This window comes from Bactrocera tryoni, chromosome 4, assembly GCF_016617805.1.
Source record: "Bactrocera tryoni isolate S06 chromosome 4, CSIRO_BtryS06_freeze2, whole genome shotgun sequence".
Lineage (NCBI taxonomy): Eukaryota > Metazoa > Arthropoda > Insecta > Diptera > Tephritidae > Bactrocera > Bactrocera tryoni.
In genome coordinates, this window is record NC_052502.1 from 8,176,058 (window position 1) to 8,199,536 (window position 23,479).

Below are 23,479 nucleotides of genomic sequence, written 5' to 3' on the forward strand. Positions count from 1 at the left end.
GCATTCTGTTTTGCTAACAATTTCGGCTTGGAAGACTGAATTCTAGTCATTTAGCTTGAAGCTAACTTCTACGTCTGGATTACTACAGAAGAAGCCCGCTCTTGTTCCGTTTCACACGTTGATCCAACGCTGAATACAAAGATTTCACTTTCGTCGATTCCCACAACAGCCGGTTTTACATTACTGGAATTGACCCGGATTTTATCCGGCCAGGGCTGTACTTTCGGAGATATAACCTCGTTTGGATCGGTGAGTTTTAATTTAAGCTAACATAGATTTCGCTGTTGGCACTGTCGGTAACAGAACCTTTCTTTCTTCTTTCTTCTCTACTGGGGAATGAAATGTTGTGTTTAATATCTCATGGATCTCCTTTTCTTGGTCTCATTGCCGATTTAGCTCGAGTTCACTAACATTTTTGTGGTTACAAAAACCCAAATATTAAGTTAAGACACACCTTAATTTTATTTGATATACCACTCAATTAATCAAGTCAAGGATACTTATATTTATCATCAAACATTCCACCTTTTCCAGCGGTCATTAAAATATGACACTCTTACAAACCAATACGATATCAACGTCCTAAAGTTGATCCAACACACCCTCCAGTCACAAACCTAGTGCTCCACATTAGCCTAGTTCAACACACACACACATGTACTTTCATTCTTACATTCTTACATACATATGTACATATTAGATTTTGCATTTGTTACAGAAAATATTTGTAATGAACAAGCCACCCTCGAGTTATGAAAGTTTTCCCCAATTGCCATTTATTAATTGAAAAGTTTTAAGGGCATTTAGTGACTGTTTGACACATAAAAGCGAAATAGTTTACTTATCTCAGGACAAACCAATGGCTTCCGACAGGTATCGAGCAAAAAATATATATGCAGTCAAGTCATACATTAAGCAAAATGAGCAAAAGCAAATATTGGAGGTCAAAATTGGCGAGAAATCAGTTCAAAAACCTGCATTTTATGACTGAAATTCTAACTGCAGGATATAAGTGAGAACTAGTCACATATACATATATATACATGCATATGCATAAGGATTTTTTGTAATCATAAAAGAGTGATGTCTGTAAATATATTTGCTCTAATTTCCAACTTGAATAATTACAACTTCGATGATACTACTATCGAAGTTGGCTTCATAGGCCAATAAAAAGAAAAAATATGTGTTTCTAACAGAGGGTTGGACGGTAAGGCAGTAATAGAGATATACATATATACATACATACATATATTGCTTTTTATACATACATATATACATACACATGGCAATATGTATATACAAATAAATTATGCCCGTGGGTAATTTACTCAACGAAGTTGTTGCGACGGTCAATGGGGAGTTCTTAGGTAGATATGTATGTGCATATATAAGTACATTTGGTATGGCTATTTCTTCAAAACTAAAAAGAGATTGGAACATCAAGTATATGTTAGTGAGTGTTTTAGAGGGAAGTTTGCAGAGATAAATGGTCAGTTCTTGGTGGTTGCGAGCGTTTTTATGGAGGGTGTGGTGTTTTGACGGTGCCCTTAAGTGTTAGATTCGTAGATAAATTTCTCACTAAAATAACATAAATTTAGAGTTGTTGAGAGGTATGTACATATGTATAAATGTAAATACATGTCTTTATGTAATTGATTAGGGAATGTAATAGAAACTTGAAGAACAATTCAAATAAATTCAATTAGAGGATTTTTTTTTATTTAATTATAATTTAACTACATTACGAAATTAGCAAATTTCCAATACATAGCTTGGTAAAAGAGTGAATCTCGATTGTTAAAGTACAGATGAGTGTATATACAGGGTTTTTCAATAGGGCACTATTATATCGATAGCAACAGCAAACAACTCCATATTTTTCCGCTCTTTTGATTAAACAACGAGTTGAAATTATTAAAATTAACTACCGAAATTCGGAGCCAGTGGTCTCAACTTTAAGAGCTAAGAGTAAATAGATTCTTGTCGTGAAAATTTGCTGTGTCAAGCCGGACGCGATGTGAAATTAGCATTTGAAGCTGCGTTTCCTAAGTGGCTCTACTTGCTCGTGAGGGCTGCGCCTTTGTTACCCAGACACAAAAACACAAGCGAAAATTATCAAGTTAAGCAAAAACTTTTCGCCAACATAACTCATACGACCTGTGCAACCAAATACAGTAGGCGTTTATCAAATGGAACTTGTGCAAAATTAAAAATTTTTTAAATAAGAAAAATTTTACTTCGAGTTAGGTCGTAAATAATTAGTATTACGGGATGTTTTTGAGAAGAAAATATTATTTTTATTGAAACATAACTAGAACGTGAATATTTTTCATAAAAACCTTTGAAGAACATATCCATATATGACTGTTAAAATTGATGTTAGGAAAATATTGTGGCCTTATATGCTACCAGCAATTTTTTTTTCAATTTAATGGAAAACGATATAAAATTATTTTTTTAATTATTTAATTATTTTTTAATTATTTAATTTTTTTATTAATTAATTAAAAATTTTTTAATTATTTTAATTTTTTTAATTATTTAAATTTTTCAAATTATTTTAATTTTTAATTATTTTAATTATTTAATTATTTCAAATTATTTAAATTTTGTTCGATTAACTACATTGTTTTTAAAGGATTTAAATTTTTAAAAAATTATTTAATTTTTTTAATTATTTAATTTTTTTAATTATTTAAATTTTTTTAAATTATTTAAGCCTCATCGCTTATTTAAGTTAAAAAATTATAAAAAAAAAATCATATGGGATAGACTATATCTTTAAAAATAACATACTCAAAATTCCAATCGATAACTCAAATAGTTTTCGAGTTACAGCCTTCTAAAGTGTAGCCGCTCAGTCTAATCAAGTCTTTCAGCTTATCGTAAAGAGCGTTTTTCTTGAAACAGCATTTTTCGAATCTGCTTGAATGATTACTTGGAGACAAGTGAACCCATGAGTAATAAATTTTTCTTTTTCCGCTTTTGGCAGATCAAAAATTATCAAAATTTTGGGTAAAAATCACCATTTTTTAATCTTCGCCATTTTGTCAATTTTTGATTTTTTTCTTCGACTGTCATTGTCGGGACAATATCTTCAAGCGGAGAATTTTGTTTTCTAAGTTTCATCTACGGAGTGTGAAATTACTGCAGCAGTGGGGGACCTTTTTTAGCGCCGTCGGAGATCGCGTGTAACTCGAAAAATATTCAATTCTTTTCTTCAAAAATTTCACTGACTATTCTTAAAATCTCTATATAGTATATAAATATACACTTAAAATTTAAAAGAAATAAAAAATTTTTTCAAATTCCAAAAATCGACATTTTCTGACTGTCACACTAGAATTTGGAAATTCTAGAAAACCAAAATTAAATCGCCATAAGAACGTAGTGGTTATAATTTCTGTGAATCTACTGTACTTAGCCATGTGTGCGTTGGTTTCTTTGCAGCCAGCAGCCACTTGCAAAATTCATGACTTAAGCAAAAGTATTTGCCCAAAAGCCGCCCAAAATGCGTGCTTTGCAAATTTTCAAGTTATTGCTTACCGAAAATAAGACTAGTCTACGGATTTGTGAACTTTTGGCGGAAGCAATGCCGAGAAAGTTTTGCCAACACAAAGCTACGCCATGGTCATTGCACTCAATTAACACTTTGGTTGGTCAAAATAAAGAAGAAATTAGTGGTAATAAAAATTTGAGTTACTAACCGTATATCAAGCCGAGCCATAAACTTAAAGTTCGAAAAACTTCTTTTGATAGTTTTTAGTTTTGGATGAGTTCTTACTTATGTTGGAATCTTTAAATTTCACTTAGCACTTTTGTGGGAAATTTGAAGGCGTTTCTCAAACTGAGGAGCTTAACGTGTAGCAAGTTCTATTTTAGACAAATATGAAGAGCATAAGTGAATCTTTTTAAGTACAGAAAAAGTTGAAAAAGAAGTAAGTGAAGCTTCCTTCAAAAAGGAATATGAGAGTGTCCACACAAATGGTAGCACTTTATTTTCTCCTTCATAAACTCAGTTACTTAATTTTCCATGTATAAAAAAATGTTTAACATTTCGTAATGCTTGCGCGATTTTTACTTAATTTCAGCAATTACATAATGCTACATCAGCGCCATGATGTAAGCAGCCAAGTGCGAAGAGAAAAGCTTCGCCGCCACAAGGGAACGCGGTTGTAATTTCAGTACTTTGTTAAATTACTGAAACGCAGTTAAAAGACAATTTTCATAATTCTACTCACAGAGACAGGCATTTAGAAGCGTAATGAGCACTTTAAAGAGCGCAAAACACACACTTTATGGGGCCACTAGCGTACCTCCATACGCAATGACGTACAAGGAGAAGTTAAAATGCGTTAAATTTGCAGCAAAGCGCTACACTTTCGAAACTTCTGAAGAGCGACGACTCATTTCCCCGATTTAATGTGTTCAACTTAATGCAGCAGAGAGTTGAGTGGTGTATGTGTGTGTGGGTGTGCGAAAAGCACGCTCTGGGTGTCGGCTGTTTCCGCTATTATGATCATTAGGCTGAAAATAAATACGGGTAAGTGCTTTGACATGTCTGTGACACCTGTCATGTTGACAGTAAAGTACTGTTTGTGCTCTATAAGGTGCTGAGAAAGTTGGGAAGAGGTCAATATTGAAAATGGAAGATTATAACGATGCTCTTACTTCTTGCACTCGCCTAAATTATAGTACTTTTTCTGAGTTTTTCATTCAATATTACCAGCATGCTTTTAAAATTGCTAGCAGAGACATAGTTCTTCTTCTTCTTCTTTACTGGCGTACATACCATAACCGAGTTAACAACAGCGTTCTTCTTTTCGCAATTTGGCACCAATTCGGCATACATAGAGGATGGAGTCATGTGTAGAAGTTCACGCAAGTGACGAAAGTTCTCTGAGCGCCATTCACTTGGGAGTGGTCAGAAACGATTCTTCTACATACGGCTCAAGCAGCTCACGACTTCCGGTCTTACACCAAGTATCCTCTGACTAGCTAAAGAGCATCCGTTTGAAGGCGAAACATCCCTCCCCAAGGTTGTGCATTGGGTTTGGGACCTGCCACGTAAAAAATGGCCCCCATGAAAAAAGACTTAGTTACTTACCATAATGTCGTGCAACTATTTTCAACTCAATTGAGATTTTCTTTCGAAAAGACAGAAAATAATGAAATTAAAATTATTTATCCACAATTTGTAGCACTAAATTTAGTTCTAAAAGCTGCTGCCTCGCTTGGTAGCTTTAAAATGCATAAATAAGTTCCACACGATAAAGCCTTTCGTGTTGCGATATTTATCTCTTCCTCGAAAGTAATTAAATATGTCATGCGCTAAAGTGAATGTGTTTCAAAGATACTTTAGGGTTAGCCTCATAAAACTATAAAGATGAAAAACCAAGTGAATGCATTTTTCAGGTTATTATGGAGAAACCAAGCAGTATATCAAATCTATATTGTGACAAAAAAGTAACCGAAAAACTCTCTCTATACTCTCTCTATGGCAAATTTAAACTCCTCTGATGCTTCAACAAAATTTTTTAGAACAATGAATAAAATTTTATAATGATATTGTTTTTACCATTTGTTCTTACTTTATTTCTTAGCGGTCAGCTGAAATAATGAAGTTTAAACTTAGAGGCACCATGTATAAAAATCTATACTTTATTTAATTATGCAGAAAAATATTTTGAACAAGTTACGAACTACCCTATTAAATGTAATGTATGCTCGCTCACCTGTGGTAATTGTCACCGTCCACGACAGTACATCTGGATGCGTGTAATTTGTATAGTACAACCAGAAATTGTACTTGGTGCCGGGCAGAGCGTGCGAGAATTGAATCTCCTCGCCAATCTCACGCGACGGTATTGTTGTGTTTGGCGCTGGATCACCGTATGGCGGACTGTAGTCGATGCGATAATAGACATTGTCCAGCCCTTGATTATTAGGTATGCTTATGGCTAAGTCGGCACAAAGTACACTCTGTAAAAAAAGGAAATTTAGCGAATTAGTATGGCTTCATATAAGTTGTCAAAATGGTCTAAGGGTATAGTGAAATCGACAGGAAAAATTCGAAGTTAATACTGGTATAGCGATATTTTATACTCGTATTAATGATTTTATAACATGTTTACAACGCAATTTTCGCTAAGACAATTACGTAATTAATTGCTTAGTCGAGGTTGGTGTTCACCTAAAAAGCTCACTCAATTAGCAACTGTTATTATTTTTATTTTTAATGACTTCTTATTATTTATTTCAATAATTAATTTTTGCCAGTTTACAGAAATTTATTCTCTATTATTATACATTGTTAAAAAAAAAACACAAACACACTTAATAGGTGTGTCAAATCGTTCTTTAATTTAGTCAATTAACTAATCGTTTAAAATTACGTACATAAAAACATTGCTAATTGACTTAATTAGGGATACAAACGAGCATAATTGGTGTGTCAAAGCGTTCCTTAATTTAGTCAATTAACTAATTCTTTAAAATTTAATACAGAGAAATATTACTAACTGACTTTATTAGAGGTACAAACGCACATAATAGGTGCCAAATCGTTCTTTAATTTAGTCAATTAACTAATTGTTCAAAATTACATACCGAGAAGCATTGCTAATTGACTTAATTAGGGATACAAACGAACATAATTGGTGTGTCAAATCGTTCTTTAATTTAGTCAATTAACTAATTCTTTAAAATTTAATACAGAGAAATATTACTAAATGACTTTATTAGAGGTACAAACGCACATAATAGGTGCCAAATCGTTCTTTAATTTAGTCAATTAACTAATCGTTTAAAATTACATACAGAGAAGCATTGCTAATTCACTTAATTAGGGATACAAACGAACATAATTGGTGTGTCAAAGCGTTCCTTAATTTAGTCAATTAACTAATTCTTTAAAATTTAATACAGAGAAATATTACTAAATGACTTTATTAGAGGTACAAACGCACATAATAGGTGCCAAATCGTTCTTTAATTTAGTCAATTAACTAATTGCTTAAAATTACATACAGAGAAGCATTGCTAATTGACTTAATTAGGGAAACAAACGCACATAATAGGTGTGTCAAATCGTTCTTTAATTTAGTCAATTAACTAATTGTTTAAAATTATGCACAGAGAAACATAATAATTGACTTTATTAATGACTGTCTCACAGCCTTTTCGTCCAGCCAAATTTACGTAATACATTAAGATTATAATTGAGACACCAAGTTTTAGAGCCGAATACTCAATTAGCGATTGGCTTATATAACGATCAGCTGTTACACTTGCTTGCGCTCTTCATTTTGTTTTTTATAAGATTTAAATTCACCAACCGATTGCTATTTTATCAATACACGCAACCAAATTTACAGCCTGGACAACAACCGGCAGAAGTAAACATAGCTAAATTTAGAGCGTGGACAACAACCCGCAGAGTTGCATTCCAGTTCTAACACGATTTTAGTTCGATTAAGAATTAATGCAGTAAAATAAGATTTTTTTTGGTATAGTAAATCGATTTAAATTAGCGTTTTAATTGAGTAAAGGCTGATTGATTGACCAATTAACTTCTAATCGAAGAGGCTATTAAATATACATAAAACGTCTTTATCTGTTATTTATTCGGATATAAATTGGATAATTAAGAATATTAGTCTCATTGGTAGTGTTTTTTACGTGGCGGATCCCGAATTAAGCGCACAACTCTGTGGAGGGGATGCTTCGCCTTCTCACTTTGCCTCGCCTTCAAACAGATGTTCCCGGATGATATTTGGTCTAGGACCGAAAGTCGTGAGTTACGCCAGTAAAGAAGAAGAAGAACTAAGGATATGAATGGAAAATAGTGCTCAATTATATAAAGGCTTTCCAGACACTCTCTTAATGTATGTACTCAAGTAGCATTTCTAGCATATAAAGAGTATAATTTTGACTCAATTAAGCCGTAATTTTTTTTGTAAAATACATTTAATATAATTTTCAACAAGTCTGTTTATATAATCCCTTGAGATATGCCGAGATATATTATGTCGATCTGCTACCCAACTTCACAGCAAACATATCGCAAGATCCAAATCTAAGACTCCAGAATAATACTTCAAAAAGCAACTTCGTGAATTTCTTGCCATCGAGTCGCATTTTAAACTAACTTTTCTTTAAAAATTAAACAAGAACTGGCAGAACGCTACGGAAGTGTATAAAAGCGATAGCGAAAAGCAGCAACAACTTTTTCAATATTTTAGAACTTCTCCGTTTTTGGCATGAAGTGGAGACGAGATAAGAGTGTGACTGCCAGCAGAGCTACTGCAGACATTAAAATTCGCAAACAATGCCAGCAAAGCGAGGAAACTGATAAAAATAATGGCTTTCAGTTTTATTTAAAAATGAAAAACTAAAAAAATAGTTAATTTGTCTCACAAAGAGGCTTCACAAAATTATGCTGAGCAGAAAATTGCTTATTGCAGTTGGTAGAGGCGTAACTGTTGTGCGGGGAAGAGTATCTCCTTTTCACTTACACGAATCGCTTTTGTTTCGTCGCAGAATTGCATATTTGTTGCAAACTTGCATGCTCTTAATGGGTTGCTCTTAGTCACTCGATGCCAGATAGCAGCCTGGCAGAGAGTTCTACTTTTAGTACTTCTGGTATTAACCGAAGTTACAGTGCTATATATAATACATACATAGTATATGTTTTAAGCTTGAATGTTTTATGAATGTTATAGTGCCAAAGAAAAGGCTAAAGGTTGATATAAAGTTAATGAAAAGTAAGTGATTATTATTGAATTATTTATTGGCAAGCAAAGTAATATGGTCAATGGTTTATGCATATGGTATGTATGCATGTATTATGCAACCATAAAATTATTTTCTTTTATCATTGGCGTCGAGCAGGCCAAATTAACACGTATGCAGACTGCAACGACGAAAAGGATTTTTTATTTTTCATACAGATACATACACACATTTTTGGCACTGTTTGATAAAGATTTATTCTCTTTACGATCAATCTACGGTAGACTGAAACTGAATACACATAATGGGGCTTGCTTTTGTATTAGGGAGGAACCAGCGTTGAGCTCTACAAAAAAAATATTGGATTGTCCTTGATATCTTAGCAAATTTTGTTTTTGTTACCTTCTTCTTAATTTTAATACCTTATTCATCAATAAATTGAATGTGCTATTGTTTTAAGGATAACTGCGTATCTAACATTTTGATAAATAACGGCTTGTTTGTACTAAAAACTTAGTTTTCCAGTCGTGATTCGCGCAAACAAACATCTTAAGATCTTCACGTTAAGACTTCTTACCGAAAGTATCGCAAAGAATAAGCGGAAGATTTCAAGGTGTTGCTTAAAATTAAACCCAGAGATATCTAGATATAGCGTCCTGAATTGTGCGCACAAATATATCCAAAACCGATCTTATATCTAGTGCAACAAAACCACTTTAGATCAGTGGAGTATGTAATCCAAGTGAAAAATAGTTATAAAGAATTAATACAAACTTGTATAATAACCCCAAAAATGTGTAAAGTTTTAACGACCTGCCCTAATGCCTCTCTGCAAACTAAACGTGCGCAAGGATATGAGAAAACGATGATGACAGGCATAAAACTCCATTTGCAAGTGCATCACTCGTAGTTATTTATTTTGGCACGGCTCTTTTTGCCAGAAACAGGAAATATACATAAGTCTATATTGAGAGGTGGATAAATATATAGTATTTGAAAAAATATATCAGTATACACTTAGCAGTACAAAAAAAAAATAAAAATAATTGAGAAAAATGGAGATCTGTAGAAAATGCTAATAATAATAATGTAGACGCAGACCAGTAAGCTAATTAAATGCATAAAGCGTCTAAGCGGTCTTACTAGGGGAACAAAAAAAAAACGCTTTGCAGTGCATATGTGTCACCCTTTGCGGTCTTTAGTGCCTAAATGGATACCTTGATACTATACTATATATCTTTTAAGAAGCTTACTTAGATTTATTTAATTTTCCAAAAAATGGTTATTGCTTAAGATAAAATAATATCACTTATCCGCCTAATTGTAGGCAACGATTAAAGGTATTACTACCTACTTTTGGGTAAAGTTTTAGGTAAAGTATCCAGTAATATCATAAATCGTTGCCTACTTTTAGGTGCCTGTGACTGAAAATATCAAAATCCACTCATACCGATTTCAACCCACTAGCACCGATGTAACAGAGAACTTAAAAAAACTTTAAGTTGTCTGGATGTAATGCGTTATTTCGACAAAATTTTAACTGGTCGCCTCTGCCATACCGTTAACTGCATGTCTAAAGAAGGCGTTCTCTGAGTTGTTGGTTTGTTAGGGTGGCGCTAGCTGTGGTACATGCAGGAAGTGGTTTTGCTAAACATTGATTTCTGACTTTGATAACATTACACACACATCAAACAGACATGTATAAACATGCATTTGCATAGCACAAAAACACACGCCCGTATGTTTGTACAAACCCGCACTGACGCCTACGAAACCGGCTGTTGTCGGGTGAACAGTTAAATGGCATATCAAAGGGCACGAGAGCAAACAACACTGAAATGTTGAAATGTAACGGAAGCTAGCAGGACTTTTTGTGTTGCCCAAATGCACATTCCAGTTGCCGAAAAATCCAAAAAGGAAATATTTGACGAAAACTGCTAACTCCGCACGACGAGTAGGTGTTGGCATTGAAAGTAATCAAAGGATTGGTGCTGGGGGCAGTTGACTAGAAAAGTGGATTCGTTGGTTTATTGGCCAAAAGAGCCATTGAGAAAACCTGAAAAGCACTCATCACATACTGGCGAGGGCAAATAAATTCTACTTGTTGACAGGGTTGATGAAGTTACGACGAGGTTTTTTGAGCGTCGCAAGAAAAAAATGTTAGAGAAGTTTTTGATCGAATATACATTTAAATTTTTTATTTTCATTTTTATTATTTTTAGTTTTGTTTTGTAACAAACTGAATCAAAAAGGGTGTAACTACTAAAATTTTGGTTTCTTTTTTAGTGAATGTTAACATTTTTGGGATTGTCGTATAGTCTAAAACCGGTTTAAAGAGAAAAACTTCAAAGTTTGGGTGCATTGAGTACATGAGCACCTTGTTTTTTATAGTGGGTTCGAATTAGCTACAAAAGGTTTAAAAGAGAGTCGGAGTAATTTTGAATTTCGAGCAACACCAAATTTCCTCTTCCTACTGATAATTGAAAAAAGGTGTTAAAACTTCAGACAAAAAGCATATAACCTAATTTTTAACCAATTGAGTTAACTGATATTGATATATACGAGTATATGGTATATTATATATATGTTAGTATGTATAAGGCTTACTTCACTTCATTGCTATCTGATACCCAAGGATTATAATTGTTTTAACAGAAACAAACACTGGCATGTAAACCACTGACAAACACACATACATACACACATACATATACCTGGTTGCATAAAAATAATACGACCCATCTGCTCAACCACAAACTCGTCGAACTTTTTTCATTACAGTCGCTGTTTTTGGCGCGCTGCCTTGTTGCATGTATATGTATGGATGTGTGTGTGTGTAACAGCCATGAATTCAATATGATGTAGAGCTTTATTGGTGCACCGCAAAACCAGATTGTTTTTGGATTTACAAAAGTCAATGAAAAACGCGAAAATATTGTTAATCCCATAAGAGTATGGTTGATAAATTGTAAAACTTAACATATACAATTTAATTTGTTTGCACTTTTGTTGAAAAAAAATTGAAAAAAAAATAATAAAAATCGTTTTTCTTGTTATTTGTGGTCCATTTGTTTTAGTTTGATGGAAATATTTAAATTCTATAAATATGTGAAGAGAAGGTTTTTTTATCATTGATCACACTGACTGAAATGACGCAAACAATTTCACTTGAAAGTGAACATTTCAAATAAGACGACGCACTACTTATCATTCGAGGTATACATATCTTAATTTAAAGCCCTTAGGAAATGCCAACTGATCTATCGCTGTGAAGATTTCTATGAGACTTTTCGAATTCGTTTGCTTGGATGGCGTTAGAATCGCACACTCTGAATTTTGTGAGAGTTTCGGCGCCGAAACCGCTTTGCAAGACTTTATTTCTATGGGGAATGCCTGAGTAAGGCGTAAACTTCGAGAAGAGAATCCATCAGATTTTTTATGCATTGTAACTAGTTCTTTAGAAACATACAAGAAGAACTCTGCCCGCTTGAAATCTCTATAGATGTTAGTTTCTGACTTCCATCTAGCTGATATGTTCTTAAATCAGAGGTAACAACCATTAAAGTAGATCTACCGTCCCGATTTGTATTTTGCTTCAGGAATATTTTAGTCTAAGAGAAGCGCAACTATATGGGTCTTAAACTCACTGATCACGCGCTTAAAATTTTATAGTTCGATATTGTTTAGCCTCCTTCTGATTTCATCGAGGCAAATCCAATAAATTTAATTTGAGCTTTAGCGGAGGTAATGGAGAATGAAGTGCTGATGAGCATGGAAGTCATGATTACCAGTTTAACATCTTAGTGGAAAGGAATTCGCCTGCAGTTGCTCAATCGCAAAATATTTCTGGTCCAGAGAAGGTTATAGAAGATTAACGGAGCTTCTTGGGTCCAATAAGATATATCTTTCCTAAGAACAGAAACTCCGGCTTACTGCCTGATATCTATTTTTTTTTACAGCTTTTTAGTGGAATTGAATGGCTTAGAAATTACTCTACTTAGCAGACATAACTGGTATCCCTTTATTTCGTCAATTCATAGGACATGAGCAACAATCTAACCTAAGCTAGAGCTGAGCCTTCAACGACGGTCGAGAAATCGTTGAACACATAGCTCTTCAACTGATGAAAATATTAAAAAAAAATAGAGGAAAGTGTTAGAGAGATGGCAAAAGAGCTCGACATCTCTAGCGAATCCGTTCGAATGATTTTGGTGAATATGTTGGGTATGAAAGGCATTCTTGTTCCACTCGACCCAATTAAGCTGATTTTTCTCTCAAAACGGATACCGATTGTGGCCGAATATAAAGCCAAAACGCAATGAGTTTGGCCCCAAGTCATTTATTCCTGTTTCCCAAACTAAAATTACTGCTCCTAGAACGCGTTTTCAGTCGATCGAGGAGATTAAACACAATTCGCTGAAGGAGCTGAAGGCCCTCCTAAAAAGTGTTTCGACGGCTGAGAAAATCATTTGCATACGAAGGCGACAAAATAAATATTGCTGTATACTTAATATTTTGCGTTTTATTTTCAATTTCCGGGTAATTTATTGTCACGATGTATGATGTACAAAAGAAATGAACGACCAGTTTGTTTGAAGTTTTGTGTATCGAATGGCATCTTGGCTACGGAATCGTTAAAAATGTTGCAGAAGTGTTTTGGCGAGTCTATTTTAGCATGAAGCGCAGGTTTTTACCACCACCTTTCAAACCATCCATCGTCAATCCGCTTCTGTTAATAAAGATAACATCGAAAAAGTTAAAGAAACAGTTATTGAAAATAGTCGTGTTGATATCAAGGAGATAGTAAAGACAGCAACCCTTATTGATCGACTTGGTTAATGTCTTGGGTAAGGAGCGTGTCAATACTACCAAAAAAATCTGAACCTTCGCAAAACGACCTTGAGTAGATGCCGCAAAAGAGATCTCTTCTATCTCTCTGATATCAACACGACTATTTTCAATTACTGTTTCTTTAACTTAAGAAGATGTTTCTTTAACTTTTTCGATGTTATCTTTATTAACAGAAGCGGGTTGTCGATAGACGGCTTGAAAGATGGTGGTCAAAACTTCCGATTCGTGCTAACATAGACTCCCCAAAACACTTCTGCAACATTTTTAACAAATCCGTAGCCAAGATACAACATAGCTGAGGACCTAATATTCATTAAATGCCTCATTACAAGTGACAGGACGTGGATTTATGAATTAGACATCGAAACTGTAAAACAACTTAGCAAATGGCGTTAAAAATTAGCCGAAATCAAAAAAATCAAAATTAGGCGTTGGCACTGGAGCCAGGAATCGCAGCCGAGGCTTATAGCAAGTGCATGGACAAGTGCAAATTGGATTAAGCGTTGGATCAAGAGCCTATTGTGAAGACGATAATTTTAATAAGATTTTGATTAAAGGACGTGAAAATGAAGTTTTTTGTCAGTCCGGTTCAAATTTGATCAGCTGGTAAGGAATTTTGGCAGCAAATTTAATGTTACCAGTTCTGATAAGATTTCATGCACCTTTATGTAAAGAAAATATGTATGATAAATTATTTTTAATAAAGTAGTTTTTATATTTTTCTATAAACAGGAACTTATAAGTGAGAAATTTTATAGGATTTATTAACTTGTAGGTCAATTAAGAATACAAATAGCAATTAATCAATTTCAAAGTTTTCTATTATGCAAATTAAGTGGAACTACGAAGCGTGATTTAATAATAGTTTTCCATGAATTAAATTAATAGACAACGTGAGCGAGGAATATCAAGTACCCGGATAGTACTCACACTTCGGTACATAAATAATTGATTTAGAAAATTAAATTTTATAATAAACAACATGTAAATCTGAGCAAAACCGCTTTAGTCAGCAATTATGATTCTTAACACGGTCAAGAAAATTCAAATAAAAGCGAATCTCCACTCTCTGAGGCGAAATTGCAAACAAATTAAAATAAAAAAGCAAACAAATTAAAATAAAAAAAGCGCAACACACCCAAACAAAAGTGGAAAAAAGTAAAACACTGAAGCAGCAGGTGAAAACCAAGCGACTGCGCAATTGAGTGACCGGCGGGCAGGCGGGCCGACACCATTACTTATTATTTGCAGTAAGGCACTGAAGCGTGCTGAGCGCAAATCAGTCAGCGGGGAAGGTGCGCCTGCGCATGATGAGTCTGAGTCTATCAACTACACTGTAAGGTGCTGGTGAGAGGGTTGCGGTGTTAGTTGAAATGAAAGGCAAACCGCACATTAAAATTAGCAAAACTGGAGATAATAGACAGGTTGCCGCTGCTAACGCTAACAATGCCTAGCCATAAACGTGATTACCACAAATTTATATGAATGCTTACATACAAATGCGCCTAGGCGATTATAAGTTTTTATATTTCAGTGCATAATTCACCTTTTATTGCGGCAGAGGTGAGAGTAGTTTGAAATCGAAAACTTGCTTTGCTCATTGTAGGCGATTTTAATTGCAAATTGCTGATCGTTGATCGTAGGTTTGATTTGTGGCCGCTTAGCGGACTGGTTTAAACCAAAGGTGGTCTAGCGAATACACACAACAACGAAAACAATAACAACAACTTGTATACTGTGTATATCATTGAAACATCAACAAATTGACTACTAGTTTAAAGAGCCAGCGAACTAATGTTCCGCTCAATACGTTTTCAGGTTTTTTTATACCCTCGACAGGGTATAAAATTATATTTTAAGTTTACCAGGAAGTCTAAGATGCCTAAAAGGAAACGTGGGAAATCCAATAAAATTATTATAAATATAAATGTTCAGCGTGACGAGCTGAGTCGCTTCAGCCATATTCATGAGTTTGTCTGTATATACTGGATTAGTCTCTCAGTTTTGAAGATATCGATTAGAAATTTTGCACAAGCAATTCTTTTCTCAATTAGTAGCTAATTTGTCGGTACCATTGATATCGGATCACTGTAAGATATAGTTGTCATACAAACCGACTGATAAAAATTGAGTTTTGGTATGGAAAACTGTTTTATTTTACAAAATGTCGTTAGAAATTTGGTACAGATAATTTGCCAAGATATCCTAACATTAACAGAAATCAAGTGCTTGTATGGAAAACTCATTTATTTTACAAGATATTGTTACGAAATTTGGCACAGATAATTGTCCAAGACAACGCTACAATCGCTCAACATATTGTTAAAATCGGACCACTATAGCATATGGCTGCCATACAAACTGAACGATCGAAATCAAGTGCTTGTAAGGAAAACTCCTTTATTTTACAAGATATCCTTACGAAATTTGGCACAGATAATTGTTCAAGACAACGCTACTATATACCAATATATTAATTAGATCGGACCACTATAGCATATAGCCGCCATACCAACTGAACGATCGAAATAAAGTGCATGTATGGAAAACTCCTTTATTTTACAAGATATCCTTACGAAATTTGGTAGAAATAACTTTCCAAGCCAACGCTACAATCTCCTAATATATTAATAAGATCAGACCACTATAGCATATAGCTATCATATAAACTGATCGTTCAAAATCAAACTCTTGTATGAAAAACTTTTTCATTTCATGAGATATCTTCACGAAATTTGGCGCAGATCATGATCCAAGGCAATGCTATAATCCCTGATAATATTGTTAAAATCGGACCAGTAAAGCATATAGCCGCCATACAAACTGATTGGTCGAAATCAAAATTGAGATCTTCAAAAATGATAATTTTTCCTTACTAAATACTATATATGCATATTCTAAGCAAACACCTGTGAAGGGTATTATATATTAGCTTCGATGCAGCTGAAGTTAACGCCTTTTGTTGTTAGTTATTGCTATGACTGGGCCAATGCTAAAGCGAAGTAACATAATTTACTGCATTCATATGCGTTATATTATGTTGATTGCTGCTTTGTAGATATTTACATATACATATACATATGTACATATGTACATATGTACGCATAACTTTTTCAAAATATTTTTGAGTTCATATGCACTTTCAAAAGCTTTGTGGCACTATAATACATTAGTTTATAAATTTTTATAATAATCATATATGTATATTTATATATATATACCCACCTAAGCATGTACTATATGTATGTGTGTATATTCATAGCCGTAAGTACCACGAAAGTAGTCATTTCGCAAGCAATTAATTTCTATTTTTCCTTCCTTCATACCCGTGAGCATCATTAACCGTTTGTTCGACAGCATTTAAGTCCCTTTCAAATTTCGCTTTGTTGCCACACTTTATATAAAAGATTTAATTATAACGCACAAGTCGCAGCTTAGTGCCATTGTAAGCGATTGTGTAACATGTTTACACGTGCAGCTTTAATTTTTGGTTATGAAAGTGTTTATAATTTTTTCTACTATACTTAATGTTAATGTGCAATTAAATATATATTTTATATGTAAGTATGTAGCGCTCACGATTTCTATGAATTCATTATGCGTGCTTGGCTTGCATGTTGCTCCACATTTCGCGAAAAATAAATTTGTGAGACTTGACATTGCACGAAATAAATACATAAATACATAAATATAGACACAAGCGCATACATCTATACTCACACACACACACACACACACACACACATATATATATATATGTATATATTTATATACAGCCGCAAAATTGTATCATATTAACGCCTGAAAATGTAACGCGCGTGCTAAGGCATTAGCTCTAATATTTTTAGCCAACATTTAAAATATGCTCTTTTAGCAAAATAACTGTATGCCAATAATTTACCGCATTGAAACGGGTTTTTGCAAAAGTTGCTATTTTGGTTGCGCAATTTTAGCATTTTTGACACAAATTTTCGTAATTGCTTTTTATTATCTTCTAACTGCACACTCTACACTAGTTTAAAAATTTTAAAAGCTCTAATGGAATTTGTTGTTATTTCTAGAGTTACTTGACAACTAGCATAGTTTATCATCATTAAAAATGAAGTCGAGTTAGCTGATTTATTAACCAGCTTCAGCATTTGCCTCAAGAATGTCGGAGTCGCACGAATTCATAAAGTGAGAGAGAGAGAGAGACAGAGAGTTCGCTGAAAATAAATGCGCTTGATAGATTTTTGTAGAATAATAATGATATTTTTGATTATCTAGGAATAAAACGGGATGCCAACAATTAAAATATAAAATTAAGCTAGAAAAAAAACTGTTTTTATAGATCCGGAGCTTATTCTGAATTCCTTCACAAATTAAAAAAGATTAGAAACTATGATCGGTCAGTTCAGCTATATGTTATAAAACCATCTGTGTCTTCGAAGATTCATGCCACAATTCGTGAAAATATTTCAAACAAGCATCGGATGTTCAGTTTGTATGGCAGCTACATATGTATATGGTATAGTGGTCCAATAAATTAGCAGCTTCTTGGTAAGAAAAGAACGAAACCACAACTTCAGATCACTATCGCAAGAACTGAGGGACTAGTTCATATACTATGTATATATACAGACAGGCGGTCCGTCACACTGATCTTTATATAAAGAGTGATCCAAGTAGAGGTACTTTTTTCAATAGCATTTTTTTGACAGATCACGCGTGAAACGTGTCAAGCTGTCAAGCTTTTGTTCAGAATTGTTTGGCATTTCATCAAGGAAAGACTTACGCCTGAACAACGTTTACAAATCGTTCAATTTTTTTACGAAATGTGTTTCGCGCGCTTCGCTCAACTTAGGGTCAACATAGTCGGTCTACTGAACGTATTTTTCGCAACACCATCATTCATCTTCAGACCCAGCATTCATTATTGGATAATATCCGACCGAGAAGACCACATCCAGCACGCAATGAAGAAAATATAGCAACCGTAGCTGAGAATGTATCCGAAAACCGTGGAGATTCGATACGGCGCCGGACTCGAACTGTAACTAACGTATGGAACCCGGCGCATTTTACGTCGAGATCTTAAATTGAAAACGTACAAAATGAGCTTGTGCAAGAGCTGAAGCCGCTCGATCTTCCCAAACGATATCGCTTCGCTCTGTGGGCTCTTCAAAAGTTCCAAGAAGATCCGACCTGAAGAGATTCAAGAGCTGCCATTTCATTCAGAAAAAACAACGTTTTGGTATGGTTCGTGGGCCGAAGAAATCATCAGTTTATATTTCTTCAAAAATGATGCCAGTGAAAACGTAACTGTCAATGGCGACCTTTATAGCGCCATGTTAACCGACTATTTGATTCCTGAAATGGAAGCTCGTGATCTTGGCGACATTTGGCTTCAACAAGACGGTGCCCCTTCCCATACATCGCATCAATCAATGGATTTATTGAGAGAACAGCAGAGCAGTGAGCAGATAAATTCACGTTTTGGGCCGGTTGATAGAAGGTGTGATATTACACCGTCAGACCTTTTCCTGTGGGGATATGTAAAGCCTAAAGTTTATGCGGACAATCCCGCTTCGATTCAAGTCTTGGAGCAAAACATCACGCGTGTCATTCGCCACTTACCAGTCGAAATGCTCGCACGAGTCATCGAAAATTGAGCTCAACGGATCGACCTTCTAAAACGTAGCCACGGCCAATATTTGAAAGAGATAATCTTCAAAAAAATAATACCAAAGAATGTTCTTTCGAATGATAATAAACATTCCATATTAAATTTGAAGTTTCTGAGTTTTTCTCAAAAAAAAAGTAGGAAACCTCGAAATCACTGTACTTTTAGTATCTCTGAACCGACGTTTGAAGATGCAGCCATCTGAACTTCTGCACTTAAGATGTTCTCGATAAGTAATTCCTATTGGGAATGAGTTGCAGCTTTGCTGTCGTCCGCGGTCTGGCATGTCAAATGTCAGATTGATCTGGAAACAGTTGTGGTGCGCACATATTTCGCTTTGACTGTCAAGTGTTTGCTGGAGAGACGTCAAAACGACTCGGTTGACATTGTGTTAATCGAGCAAATAGCCTCAGATCAAAATAACCGTCTTAACAGATTTGTAAAGAGCTCAAAGGCCGACATCGATATGTGGAGGTTGTGTGATTCGTACTTGGAAACTTTGGATGCTGCAAGTGTGATCTGCGTCTCGTCTCCGCAAACTAACCTAACTTTAGTTAATCCAAAAAATATGAAGATGAAAATTTGCATTAAAAGTATAGTAGTAGAATAAACTCCACTATACCTTCACCGCTTTTCAGTATTCTTAAAAATGTTTACCACTCACTTGGTCATTAACATTGTTTAAGCGCGCACAATGCTTAACTACTCAAGACCCCGTGGGCGCTTTTTGCCATTTTTCCGTTTTTTTGTACGCAGCTTTTTTTGTACTATCTCGTTTTTAACTGCGCATATGAGGTGTTTTCTTCCTGTCTTAATACTTGACTCATTTTTAGTGATTTTGTTTGGCGCGCTGCATACCGACAACCCCACCAATAGTGGCTGCGTAGTTAGTGCCTCATTCAGACAGCCAGTCATACAAGTATGTAAATAAAGAGTTATGTACATTTGTCACTCAGCTATTCATTGGAGCTGTCATTCGGCGTCTCACCTTGCCCGCCTCACAAGCGACGTAAGTAATCGGCCGACTATCTATCTTCGTGTGTGTGCGTGTGTGTGTGTTGACAGTCGTTCATTCATTCAAAGAGTTCAACGGCGCCTTGAGAAGGCTGTCGTTCACCGCCCCGCGCATTTCTCCCCTTGCCTCATGGTCGTATGTGGGCAAAATAAACCATAACTAGAACTACAACTGCAACTACAAAAGCGACGCGCAATCAACAAGCCGCCACGGCAGCGTAAATGCAACAGGTTCTTTTCTTTTATTTTGCTTCCTACACTTTGCATTTCGCCTGCGGTTTTGTTTTTGTCTTTTCGGCCGAGGCGCACTTGTCGTTCGTGTGCTTGGCTTTTAATATTGTCTTTGTGTTTGTTGGTGTTGTTGTTTTAAATTTTCTTTAATTTTAATGTTGTTTTCTATAAAAATGTTTTCTTTGTTTTTCCCCCACTTTTTCAGTGTCATTATAATTCTTGTCGCATATTTAAATGTCAGCTATTCATAAACATGAAGCACACGTTGCACGCGTTGTTGCATGCTAACACGGCTCGGCGACCATGTTTTCGTTAGTTTGTTCTGGCGCGTTGTTCGACACTCATATCCCCAATGTGGCAGCACTGTGACAATGTGTGCATGGCCGCGGCGCTGGGGCCGGAGGAGGCCTTCGTTCGTTGTTTGCCTTCAACTTGACTTTTAAATTTATCTTTGTTGCGTGTTTTGCACTTTGTACTTTTTGTGTTTTTTGTTTTCATTTGGTCTTAAGTGGATTTTCCTTAAACAAAGCGCAGAAGAAAATGCCATGTGCAAATGTCTGAACAGCGCGTTTGTTGTTCGTTGTTCTGGCGAAATGTTTTCCACTTTAGAAATGCTTTAAGTATGAAACAATTAATATGAATTGTAGGGAGAATAAACAGAAGCGCACTGAGGTCATATCGCAGCATTTTTTTAAACATATTTTTAAAGTACACTTCGGTGGGTGTTTACTAGAAAAATAATTTCTAGAAAAAAAATTTTCAATACACACTCGAGATCAAATTTGACTCGGACTGGTGTTTGCCAAGTTTGCTTTTGAGTGTGTTATCATTCTTTAACACGAGTATTGCTGGTCGAAAACAATTTTATTATTTTGCCAACTACCTTCATTTTAAGTTGCCGAACTACTGCAGTATATTTCAAGCTGAGGTCTTTGCTATAGCGAAAAAAAAACCTCGAATGCACCTGCAGGCAATTCCAGAGTCTTCAATCAAAGCAGCAATCAAGGCTGCTTCGTATCGCATATCGGACTGAAGTGTTCTTTGAAGCAAGGCGGCAGTGGAAAGTGTTGCCAGAAGCAAGCCACTTCACTTCTACTGGGTACTAGGCCACAAAGGTAACGAGGTCAATGAATAAGTTAAAGAGATTGCCAAGGATAATGTACGGCTAACATACGAAAACGTGATTAACCCATGCATTGTCTATACGACGATCACGACAGAAGGGTGGTAAAGAAAATTAAAAACCAATAGAAGAGACTATAGGAATATGATCGGAATACTAGCTGGTCAGTTTCTGGTGGCACTAGTGGACACTCGTCCGCAGAATGGTGCTGACAGATCGAAAAGCCTGCAGCAATGTGTGAAGCAAGGCACCAGGGAAACAATGGAGTATCTCTTGTGTACTTTATCCGCAGAGTCAGTTAAAATTCGCGTCAAGCGCAAGTATCCTAAGGGACTATTCCTGTGGGACTTATCAACTGAACTCTATCTGATTCAAACTGGTCTATGTGTGTATAAAAGAAAATATATATGTGTAACAGAAAGAACTAAAATGCAATAAATAAAATTCTCATCGAAAATATTTGTGTTGGCTCAGAATTTTCGTGAAAATTTTTTTTTGCGAACTTTAAGAACGACTTAATATCTAATTTTGATACTTGATCTAGTTCCTTACACTGCTAAAAAAAACATGAGTGTTTTTTTGCGGGGCACCTACATATGATCTTGACGATCCTGCATGTTCTTAAAGCGTTCCATCTCGCCCTTATTTCCTAAATAAAGCGTGAAGGCATGTGGTCTATTTTATCCACCAAACCTGGTCTATTGACCAAGAAGACGCCGAACTGCAAGCAAGATGAAGATGATACTTCGATAGCACAACAAACGATTTCAGACCGTTTGAAGGCTATAGAAAGTATATAAAAGTGTAGAAAATGGGTGCCAGATAAATTGAATGAAAGACAAATGGAAAACCGAAAAACGCTTGTAAAATTTTACTTCAAAGACATGAAAGAAAATCAGTTTTGCATCGCATTGTCACTGGTGATGGAAGATATGTTTATTTTAAGAATCCTAAACTTAGAAAATCATTTGAGACAACCATCAACATCGATTGCAAAAACAGATCGATTCGGTAAAAAGGCAATGCTCTGTGTTTGGTGGGATCAGAAGGGTGTATACCACACAATGGGCTTCTAGAATCTGGTGAAATTGTTAATACTTACTAATAGCTATAAGCAACAAATGATCAATTTGAACCATGCTTTGATCGAAAAACGATGAGAATGGGCCAGAAGACACAGCAAAGTATTTTTTTGCACGATAATGCACTTGCATACAAAGCAAAACCGGTTCTGGATACAATCAAAGTACTTGGCTGCAAGCTGTTACCTCATCCGCTGTAGTCACTAGACATAACCTCTATCGATTACCATTTCTTTTCATCGAAAGGACACGCATTGGCTTAACAGCACTTCGATTCCTACGCAGAATTCGAAAAGTGGATGTCTGATTGGTTTGCTTCAAAAGACGAACATTTCTATTGGCATTGGTATACACAAATTGCCAGAAAGGTGGTTAAAATGTGTAGAAAGCAAGGGGTTAATACGTTGAATAATATTTTTTTCACATTCGGATTAAAATAATTATTTCATTTTCACAAAAAAACGCTCATTTCACCGGTACACCTGGTATTTAAAGAAATAAAATATTTCAGATTGAATCTAAGCACATTCCATACTTAAAAATTTAAAACTTAAGCACGCATATATCTATGTAGTTACAAATAAATCCTACTAAAGGATGGTGACTTTAAGCCTTATCCTATATGTTTATACATACGAAGTTTTACCTAAATGACAGCAGTTCATCCACAATAACTCACGAGTAACATAAAAAGTTCACAACTTCATAAACACATTTACATTTACATAGTTGTGTGTCGACGCATTCGTGTCTGGCGCCTGGTGCGATAATTTTACATTG

General features: G+C 35.1%; 1 protein-coding gene across 3 annotated transcripts in view; it reads right to left on the reverse strand.

The window, feature by feature from the left end:
* The window catches only part of LOC120773437 (tyrosine-protein phosphatase 10D-like), a 179,185-nt gene that overhangs the window by 16,060 nt on the left and 139,646 nt on the right, over positions 1–23,479 (reverse strand). For all 3 annotated transcript variants that reach the window (XM_040102319.1, XM_040102318.1, XM_040102320.1), the window contains exon 3: positions 5,739–5,985. In XM_040102319.1, coding sequence (XP_039958253.1) covers positions 5,739–5,985 — 247 coding nt within the window. The remainder of the gene's footprint in view (positions 1–5,738; positions 5,986–23,479) is intronic.